Source organism: Limanda limanda, chromosome 15 (assembly GCF_963576545.1).
Source record: "Limanda limanda chromosome 15, fLimLim1.1, whole genome shotgun sequence".
In the NCBI taxonomy this organism is placed as follows: domain Eukaryota; kingdom Metazoa; phylum Chordata; class Actinopteri; order Pleuronectiformes; family Pleuronectidae; genus Limanda; species Limanda limanda.
Window position 1 is genome coordinate 2,450,872 of NC_083650.1, and position 10,469 is coordinate 2,461,340.

Below are 10,469 nucleotides of genomic sequence, written 5' to 3' on the forward strand. Positions count from 1 at the left end.
AGTGTTCTGGCGGGGAATTGCATGGCAACACGCGCAACGGTTGGAGAACCATGAATGAGTCCTGCGTTACAGCTGCGTGCCTGTGGGCCCCTGACGACGCAGAAGCATGCGCCGGCCTTTAATCTCCTGCTGCGTTCTTCATACATGAAACACAAACTCATTTCTATAAACAGCTATAATATCCTCATATTCATCCCAGAATGGCGATGAGTGGTAAAATGTATTTTGCATCTTTTCCTCTAAAGTTGAGCAGAAAACTCTTCCTATTCAAACAGAACTTTTGAACTTGCCCTGCTCTCCTGCCCTCCACCACATTGTTATTCTTTTCTCAGCATGACACACTCATAACACAAGCCACAAAGTACAGTTTACAAAAGAGATTTTAAATGCATTCAAACTCAGCACACTGTGCGTCCGATGTGATGCTCCCGCTCACTTCATTTCCACGGAGTCTGCCGCACCGCCGGGAGAGTGGAAGCCTGTCTACTCTCGTCCAATCACGTCTCAGTATCTGCTGTGGCTGACAGTCAATCAGTAAGCTCTATGTCCATTAGCTGTCGCCTCGTCCAATCACGTCGCTCCGTGTACGGAAGGGAAAAACCAATCAGTGGGGTCCATTCTCCATTAAGCACGTCACGACGTCACTACGTCACTCGAGTTCAAAGCCAACCCTTTAGCCAATGACCATGACCCATGGCCCTCCCCTCTTCACTCTTCACTTCGGCGCATCCTCGCTCCCCCCCCCCTCCGGAGCTGCCGGTGTATCTTCTACTTCATCCGACAAAGTGAGGATTTACTTCTACGGAAAGGTAAGATGTCGCCAATGTCATTTCACTTAGTCAGACTGCTTGTAAGCTAACTTTTTACACCGAGAAACTTGAACATTCGCTACTGAACGCAACGGCCGTAAAGTCACTCGCTGCTGATGAGGCCACAGTCATTTACCTGAGTCAGACAGCCACAGCTTACTGCTAGCTAACGGCCATGACAGCGGATTGAAAATGCGCGACTTCTCGCCGTTTCATTTACTCGCCGTCGATGTCGCCACAGTCAGACTGCCCTAGCTTAATGCTAGTTTGTAAGCTAATTTATTACACCGACAAACGGCCCGGTCCAGCGTTAATTCACTCACTCGCTGTTGACGTCGCCACAGTCATTTACCTGACTCAGACTGCTATCTTGTAAGCTAATATAATACACCGAGAGACGGCCATGACACCGGGCCGTTGACTCGCGTTTGTAAACTCACCGGTCAATCTTGGTGCTTTTCAAACCGCTGTACGTTATTAAATCTGTATGCGCGCCACATCCGCTGCTTTTCATAATTGTGCACGTCCACAATTGGCGCTTTTCATAACTGCACATCCACATTTGGCGCTTTTCATAACTGCACGTCCACATTTGGCGCTTTTCATAACTGCACGTCCACATTTGGCGCTTTTCATAACTGCACGTCCACAATTGGCGCTTTTCATAACTGCACGTCCACATTTGGCGCTTTTCATAACTGCACGTCCACATTTGGCGCTTTTCATAACTGCACGTCCACATTTGGCGCTTTTCATAACTGCACGTCCACATCCGCTGCTTTTCATAATTGTGCACGTCCACGTTTGGCGCTTTTCATAACTGCACGTCCACATTTGGCGCTTTCCCGCCACTGTACATTATTATAATATTTATGACAGTAGTGTATAACATCATTATAATTTAACACAAGGTTAAACTTTGCATCTTTATCAAATAATAATAAAGTTGTATTGTAACCAATTGTAATACAAGCAGTTATGGAATAGTACTTATTATATTATACAATGAGCTGAAATGTGTTACAATTTGCTGATAAGTTTGCTGATTCTTCTTTTTTTCTCTCACATGTATATACTTGTATAAACTGAATGTGTCTATTATTTTCAGATGGCTTCCAAAGACAAAAAACACAGAGCTATGGGTGATGAGGAGTGGATGTCCCGTCTGCGTAGGTTTGCTGTTGAAGGGGCCTGGCCCGCTGATGCAGGAAACCGGCCGGCGCCACGCCAGAAAAAGTGGCACGATCTATTTCTGAAGGTAGAATTGGAGGAAGTGATATGTGTACAATCATTACACTTAAAGCAAAGTAATAATATTACAATTCACCATCAATATTACAGATTGAGAAATGCCCACTGCAGCTCAGGGGTCAAAGGTCTCTGTTTGGAGGGCCACAGACATGTAACTGTGGTTTCCATATAAAGAAGGTATCAGAGGTCTTACATAATATTACAATGTCTTGGTGTTGTATTACATATTATTGAATTTCATTTTAATTTCCTGGAACCTGTAGCCATCAGTCTCTGTGTCCTCTTCGGTGACACCACAACCAGGACCCTCATCTGCATCCCCCTCCATCACACCTGGGCAGCCACTACGCAAGCCACCTTTGCGTTTGGAATCAGTAAGTATTGAGGGTATACTGAAGCTAATGTTTATATTTTGCATATGTTTACATTTTAAACGGCTACACATAAGGTTACTTTTTCTTCTCTTCAGTTCACAAAACCACGGTTCGGTGGATCGCATGGTGCGCTTGCACAGCCAAACTTGGCTTCGGCTTGGCAGCGTGGAATCAAGGTATTACAGATATGATGAAATGGTCTAGTCTTCTACTATCTGTGTTGTTATAACTAATTATGACACAATACTTTATTTATTTTCGTGTAAACTGTCCTCTTCTTCAATTAGACCACAACTGGCACCCCGTCACCTGGCCACAGTCCCAGGCACTATATTCAGACTGTCTCTCCTCTGTCTCTTCCCCCCTCTACTGTGTCTGCAACCACCTCCACTTCCTGTGTCACATCGGCTGCTACTGGAGCTGTGAGAAACTCCTCATTTAAGTTGTTGTCTTAACACCGATATTTTATTCAACTTGAAACAAGCCTCCTTCATGAGTAGCTTATAATCATGTCTATATACTTGCCTTTTTGTGATTTATAAATTAGAGAGTGTCAACTGCCATCTCCTTGGATACCTCCTCTGCTCCTCCTGCCCCTGTGGACTCTGCCTCTGATGAATGTGTCTCCTCTGCTGCAACATCTGTGGCTGGTCCCTCAGCACATCCTACCCCTAACCCTGAGCCATTGGCTGCTCATCTGATGTCTGCTGCTGCTATTGCTGCTTCAGAACCTGGCTGGCTGCCTGCAAAGCTGAAGAAAACTATACCAGCTCAGGACCAGAAATGGATTTCAGCAGCTCTGTGGAAAAACAATCGTTTGCGCTCTGACCTGAAGCTGTGGTATGATCCACCAACACCAGCACTCATATATCACCAGGTCCCCGCTCCAGAGCGCTTTTTTACCCACAAGCTTCTCGTATGGATGCCGTACCACCTTTGGAAGCTGAAACTGTCCTGTCCTGCTTGTAGCAAACAGCTCACAGGCTATGGAGCCCACAAGAGATGCCGCAAGGTTCTGGATGTGGACCGTTTTTACCTGTTAATTACTGAGACCCTGTTCTGCAGTGCATGCAAGACCAGTTACATTTCCAGCAGCAAGCAAATATTGGACCAGCTAGATATGCCAACACGGATGGACTTCAGTCCGATCCTGACTCAAAGGTTATTATACTGACATTATTTCGCTTATGCAACATCTTTGTTTGTCATTGAAACACACTTCAAAGTTGCTGGTTTTATTTTTGTCTCCCCTTTCCCCTGTTTTCTTTATAGATTTGCTGTTGACATACGGGTGCTTGTGCCTCTGAGGGAGAGGGCCCTGGGTAACAGCCCCTCCCGAATTGTCAGGCAGCTGAGGGAAAACCACAGTCGGGTGTGGATTCAGTTCCTCATCAAGTACTTTGCTAAATGCACAGACTTTTCTGAGCGGCAAGGCCTGCTCCCTCTCACGTTCCAGGAGCCGCCTGAGTTATTAGCTATCCCCTCTCACAGGTGGATGCTCACTGTGTATGGCAGAGACATTTTGAACAGGCTGGACCACATCAAGGCTAGCATTACATGCACCTTTGGAAGTATCCTAAAAATGGACTCCACCAAAAAGGTTAATATTCTTGACTGTAAACATTATTCTTATTATTATTATAACAATATTCTACATTATAACCTCACTTTGTCAAAATTATAACATTAGTAATACAGAAGTGAAATATAAATATGCTTTGTTCAATAAAAGTAACCTAATTTAATTATACTAGCATCACACATATACAACATATTTAATTACTCACTGTCCTTTATTTGCATCACAGATCACCAAGAAGCTGTCAGGCTTTGCAAAGGGGACGGCCTTGTGGCTAACATCTGTTAGCAATGAGGTGGGCCAAATCCTCATCAGTGTCCTGACTGCTCAGGAGGGTCCAGCTCTGGACAACATGGCAGCTGGTCTCATCCAGAGATACAAGAATGCTGGTGTGGCCCCTCCTAAGGTACTGTACGTCGACTGTGAATGTTGTCGGGAGGGCACGATACAGACCAAATTAAAACAGCGATTTGGAGGGTGGCCAGACCTCATTGTGAGGTTAGACATTTACCACTTCATGAGGCGACTGGCATCTGGCTGTACGAAGGATGCTCATCCTCTCTACCCCACCTTCATGGCCAAACTGTCCAGCTGCATTTTTGAGTGGGACAGCAGAGATGTTGCCTTGCTGCGGCGAGCCAAGCGTGCACAGCTGGCCCAGGATAGTGTACCGGGCATTACTGACCAATTGGTAGACCTTCACATCACCAAGGACGAACTGACCATGCACTGCAGAAGGCAGACAAGGGGAGAGCAGGAGACAATCACCTCTATTGAATGCCTGCTCAATGAGCTGATGGGGTTGAAGGGCAGCGACTTTCTTGGTGTCCCTCTGCTGGACAAGGAGAGGATGAAGGAAATCTGGCGTGTCCAGAGGAGGCATGTAAAGTGCATTCAGGATGTACCGGGTGTGCTTCTCTATACCCAGACAGGCACCACCACCAAAGAGGGCATCGTTCTGCCTAACTACAGGTGTGCTCGAGGGTCCACATCACTGGAGTCCTTCCACTTACACGTGAACAGGTTCATTCCAGGTCTGTATGAATCCCTATACATAAATGAGATTAAATATATAGGGTTCAACGTTTTATTATTATTATTATACTACTATCCTGTTCAGTACTAACACTGGCAAAACTCTACTTAACATTATTTGTCACATTGTCTCTCTCTTAAGGGACGAGTGCCAACAGCCTTAACTTCCAGCTGTACCTCCTGGAAGGGCTTAATCGTTGGAACCAGGACCGTCAAACTGCATCCCTGGCACCATCCCTGGCAGGCAAGCCTCCCGACTTGCTCTGTTACTCAGGGGACCTTGTTCAGTGTGCCAACACCTACAGTCTCAAGGTGCTTGGAAGGAAAGTTGTGGAATCTTTTCAGCCCCCTTCTGTTTACACTGGTGAGTTTAACCTTTCCACCAGGATGAGGTGATATTTCATATCCATGAAATATAATAACCTCTTTGATTAAATTTCTGAAAGCTAATTTTCCTCTCCCTATTTGTTTGTCTGTCCCAGGGGAGCTAATAGGTATTGATTACCTTTACCGTCAGACCGGAAGGGCCCTGCAGGATGTACGTCCTGACTCAGAGGAGACCGATAAGATGCTGGAGGATGTCTGCCTTGAGGAACAGCTGGAAAATGCAGGCCTTGACCCAACCCAGTATGACCCAACCATTGAGCTGCTGGACCTGTCCTCAGATCCGTCACCTACCAGCTCTTCAACTCCCTCTTCTCTCCACACTACTGCTTCTCCTCCTAGGCCTGGATGTAGCTCCACTGCAGCAGCATCTGAGCATCATCTGGTAATATTCTCATCACATTTCTTTCACCGTACAATGTCAGTGGATAATTGTTGCTGTGTTATGATTACACTTAAAGTAAAATATGTAGCAGTGCTATCAAGAAACAAACAAAAAATAACATGCAATAGATACAAATCTGGAGAATGAACAAATTTATAACAGCATAAAACACTCTACTTAAATTACATTTTATTTCTAGATTCAGTATGAGGACCCTGTCCCATCAGCCCCTCCTGCTGGTTCCAGCCTTTCAGCAACTATTTCTCCTGCTCTAAGAGCTGGTCCATCAGGATCCCCACCAGTCACTGCTGCTGTAGCGCAACGGGTGAGTGTTTCTTTGGTACGATTTACCACAGAACCTGTTATACTTGTGGTATGCTATGGATTTTTATTTCTATTCTATTTCTTTTTGTTTCCCAGGCTTTAGATTTTCTGACCAGGGAGTTGCCTGGCCCATCAGCCGTCACCACCAGCTCAGCCTCCATGCCTTCTCTCCACACCACCCTCTCGACCACTGTCCCTACAGCCACAGCCACAGCTTCCTCTGCATCACCGACCACCACCCCAGCAGGACCTAGGCAACATCTGGTGAGTCTTTTGGTGAAGAATTACACTGGGACAGGAATGTTGCTTTTTTGTATTAGCTACTGTGTATTTTTTTTTTTTGTGCTAATTTTGATGTACTCTTATATTTACCAGGCAGTGGATGAGCGGAGTGTTCCTGGAATGGACCGCGTGGACTGCCTGGCTGATTACTTGGTGGAGCTAAGAACTGAAACTGGCCTAACCCTCACCAACCTGCAGGCCAGTACAATTGTAGCCCTGTGGCAGAACCTCCTGCCATATGATCGCCAGCGGGTTGAATATGCGGCACGGCACAAGAGTCGCCTGCTAACAGGACGCTACAGGTGCTCCAAAAAGAGAGATGGATTCACACCAGGTGTGGAGAGCACGACACGCTGTGTCTTAGGGTCAACAGGATCCCCTGCACAGTGGCCAGACTGTTGTCGCCTGATCGAGTCCATCTTTATCAAATTGTGCAGCCTCTATAAGAGCCCTAAAAACCAGGGCTCTTATTCCCTGACAAGATGGACTCTCATCATCAATGATTACACAAAAATCAGGCAGCTGGTTTTGGGAAATGGTGTGGTAATGCAGGATACGGCATTACAATTGTTTGAGGTAAATCAGACAACCCTCATTCAATGGCACAACAAGCGCCTGAAGAGGCAGGAATGCCGTATCCTGCTGCAAGGGGTCAACTTGCCCCCCACCATTCCCGTTGCCACGGTGCCTCTCCCACCTATTCAGACACGCCCCACTGCTGCACCCCTACTGCTTGGCCCTCAACATATTTACCACCTGCCACAGAGGACAGTAGGAAAGGCAGTGGACAAGAGGAAATCTGTTCGTCCACCTGAACACCCTCTTCTTCCTCATCCTCCAAAGGTTGTCTGCCTAGGATTGCCTGCTCTGAGGCAGACACATCCACCTGCTGAACATCCTCTTCTTCCTCAGCCTCCAAAGGTTGTCTGCCTAGGATTGCCTGCTCTGAGGCAGACACATCCACCTGCTGAACATCCTCTTCTTCCTCAGCCTCCAAAGGTTGTCTGCCTAGGATTGCCTGCTCTGAGGCAGACACATCCACCCGCTGTCCCCCTAACCACCCCTTCTAGTGGCCCATTTGGTTTTTTGCCCCCAAAAGTGCCTGCATTTAGGTTGATTGCTCCCGCTGGCCCCCTCCCCACCCCAACCGCACGAAAACGGTATAGGACAGGAGAAAAAAACAAATGTGGTCAGTGTCACCAGCCCCGGGATCCTGAAAGTGGCCATCATCAGTATTATGGATTAATATACTGTCCTTTTAAAACTGATATGCCACATGACCAGTGGCTGGAGGACATGCGGAGGAAGAGGGCAGCAAAGAAATAATTTCATTCTGTAAATAGTGTAAATATTGTATGTATATAGTTTTAAAAGAGAGTGTTCTAATAGTTCAGTATTTTGTATCCTTTAATGCTTGGTGGTTTTAGTTTTTTTGTATGTTCATTGGCCAATACATGAGGATTTCTTTAATTCTTTGTATGTATATAGTTTTAAAAGAGAGTGTTCTAATAGTTCAGTATTTTGTATCCTTTAATGCTTGATGGTTTTAGTTTTTTTGTATGTTTATTGGCCAATACATGAGGATTTCTTTAATTCTTTGTATGTATATAGTTTTTTATTACCTACCAACAACAAAAAGAGGTCATTTTTCTATCTTGTCTGTTTGTTGGTCCATTTATTTAATTCATTCATTCACTGTTACTGTTGTTTATGGTTCTCTTTGTCAAGATATCCAGTATTTTTTATAATAAATGTATATACTTTTTCTACATCACTATGTTGTTTATTTTTCCTAATGCTCTATGCAAGCCTTACAAGCAGTACAAACCCACTGTTTGAACATTTGACCAATATAAAGTAACTAAGTGACATTTAAGAGATTTATAATACTAGGTCATTGACGGGAATCGATCCAGCAACCCTTGGATCCACAGTTGCTTATGCCATACTCCAGCAAAGTGGAGTATGACCAAAAAGTGTCATTTTGGTCATATTACTCTAATAAATACAATAACAAATGCATCCTACAACATCTGACAGGCACCAGGATCAGTTTCAATTCCATGTCTTTTCCATTTCCTCTCTTTTTCTTTCTCTTTTCTTTCCCTCTTCTCCCCTCTTTTTTTCCCCTCTTCTCCTTCTTTCCTTTTTCTTCCCCCACCCAAACAGACTATTGTTCCCCAGCTTTAGCGGAGGGGGGGGGGGGCAGACTTGTTTTTCCATTACTCTCTGCTCTCTCCTCCTTTCTTCTCGGCGCTCGCAGGTGAGCTCTCCCGGAGGGGGGGGGGTTAACAGCGGATGCAGGCAGGGTGGTCACGGTGATGCATGGGTACACAGCGAGCCCGGGTGGCTGCATGGGGCGAGGAGGAGGGGGGGGCGGCGAGATGAGAGGGGGGAAGTAGAAAGGGAGGCATGAGAAGGCAGTCTGAGAGGTGATAAGAGCAGAGGGGAGGAGGACGGGGGGGGATGAGAGGAAGGTGTGGAGAAGAAAAGAGAGGTGAGCAGTGCCAGGAGAGGATGGAAAGTGGACGGGAGAAAAGCAAAGTGGGGCCGACTTCAAAGACAATCAGGGAATTAAACATAGGTCCACCACGGTATGGAGGGGGGGGGGGGGGGCAGTGAGGTGAGAGGATGTGGACAGAACACGGAGCAACACAAAACCTGATCATTGTTATTTATCTGTTGTTGAAACCTGCAGGAAACTCTGTTGATGGTTTGATCTGTTTGGGTTCTTCCATCCTCCATTGTCTATTTATCCTAATGAAATGTTCTCATGGGTTGACTGCTAGGGCGCTAATTAGGCAGCATCAAGTCATGATATTTCACCCCGTTTGAATTGTCAAGTTAATTCATAAAGAACATTTAGAGCAAAGGGAGTGGACCAAAAACTTAAAAACACATTAAAATAAGGTAAATTAAAGCTAAAGAGTTAGTAAAACCAACAGTCAGAAACCTCAGAGAACACGTGGGTCTTCAGTTTGACCTTAAATATGGTATGGGACATGTAAATGTAAAACGGTTAATAACTGTTCCAACACTTTAGAGCAGCTACAGCAAAATGCACAGTCACCTTTACCCCTGAGCATCAATTAACTAATTAAAACCAAACTTACGGGAAACATTGATAAAGAGACCAAAAAATTTGAAAAATATATTTTACTTGCTGTCAATGTCACAGCTACTAACATGGAGGAGGTGGGGTTTATGACCTATACTGCATCTAAATAAACAGTCTATGGTCAACACAATATTACCCAGCATGCCTTTTGGCAGCATCTGAAGTCCACTTGATTTGCAGTTATGTACGGTGCTTTTATGTCCGGTGGCATCCATCACAGCAGCCGGTTCCAGCTCCTCCGTGATGAAGAAGCTCAAACCTGATAGCTGCATTGATTCATAGCGTTATGAGATTACTGGCAGGCTTCACTCCAGTAATGTGGTGTTCATATTCTGTCCGTGGCGAGCGGGGGGGGCGGAATGTGGATGCTCACCTTCATACAGGGCCTTTATTAAATCGATGGCTGGAAACATAGTAAGAATCTTTATTGAGTCTCCTCTCATCAATAATTGCTCAGAAGGATGTAAACTCAGGAACAATCAATAACGAGTCGTTTAATGAGAGAAGTAAGTACTGCAGAGGAGGTGCAGGCTCTGGAAAGAGTTTTAATTGTTGATATATTACATCAATGAAGTGGCCATTTTCCTTTTTTACGTTTTCAGATTTAATACGACGTTAAGTTGTTTTAGTGTTTAATATGGTCGGGTCAGATCCGTAAAGAGGAGGCGAGACTGTTCCAACATCCACATGCATGCGTGTGCATTGCCATGGTAACCACTTATTTCACAGATGCTATCTATAGACAGAAAGACCGGAATAGGTTGTGACACTGAGCGTCTTGAAGAAGCAGGAAGTCAGTAGTAGTTCCTCTATATGTTAGCATTTCCATTGGCTAACGCTAACCCACTTTATTTCGGCCGTCCTCCCGTCCCTTGACAGCGGAAGCTAGAGGAACGATTAGCTCGTTGCTGGTTCTTCACCTTTTTGT

The 10,469-nt window shown here is 45.3% G+C and overlaps 1 protein-coding gene across 1 annotated transcript; it reads left to right on the top strand.

Moving 5' to 3' along the window:
• Window positions 1-468: 468 nt before the first annotated feature.
• On the top strand, window positions 469-8,585 carry LOC133020572 (uncharacterized). Its single transcript, XM_061087180.1, has 14 exons — window positions 469-809; window positions 1,918-2,067; window positions 2,151-2,237; window positions 2,324-2,434; window positions 2,530-2,610; window positions 2,722-2,856; window positions 2,982-3,595; window positions 3,707-4,034; window positions 4,243-5,047; window positions 5,191-5,412; window positions 5,531-5,817; window positions 6,017-6,142; window positions 6,238-6,405; window positions 6,517-8,585. Exons 1-14 carry the CDS (start codon window positions 681-683, stop codon window positions 7,747-7,749), a joined length of 4,476 nt encoding a protein of 1,491 aa, XP_060943163.1. The 5' UTR covers window positions 469-680; the 3' UTR covers window positions 7,750-8,585.
• Window positions 8,586-10,469: the final 1,884 nt, after the last annotated feature.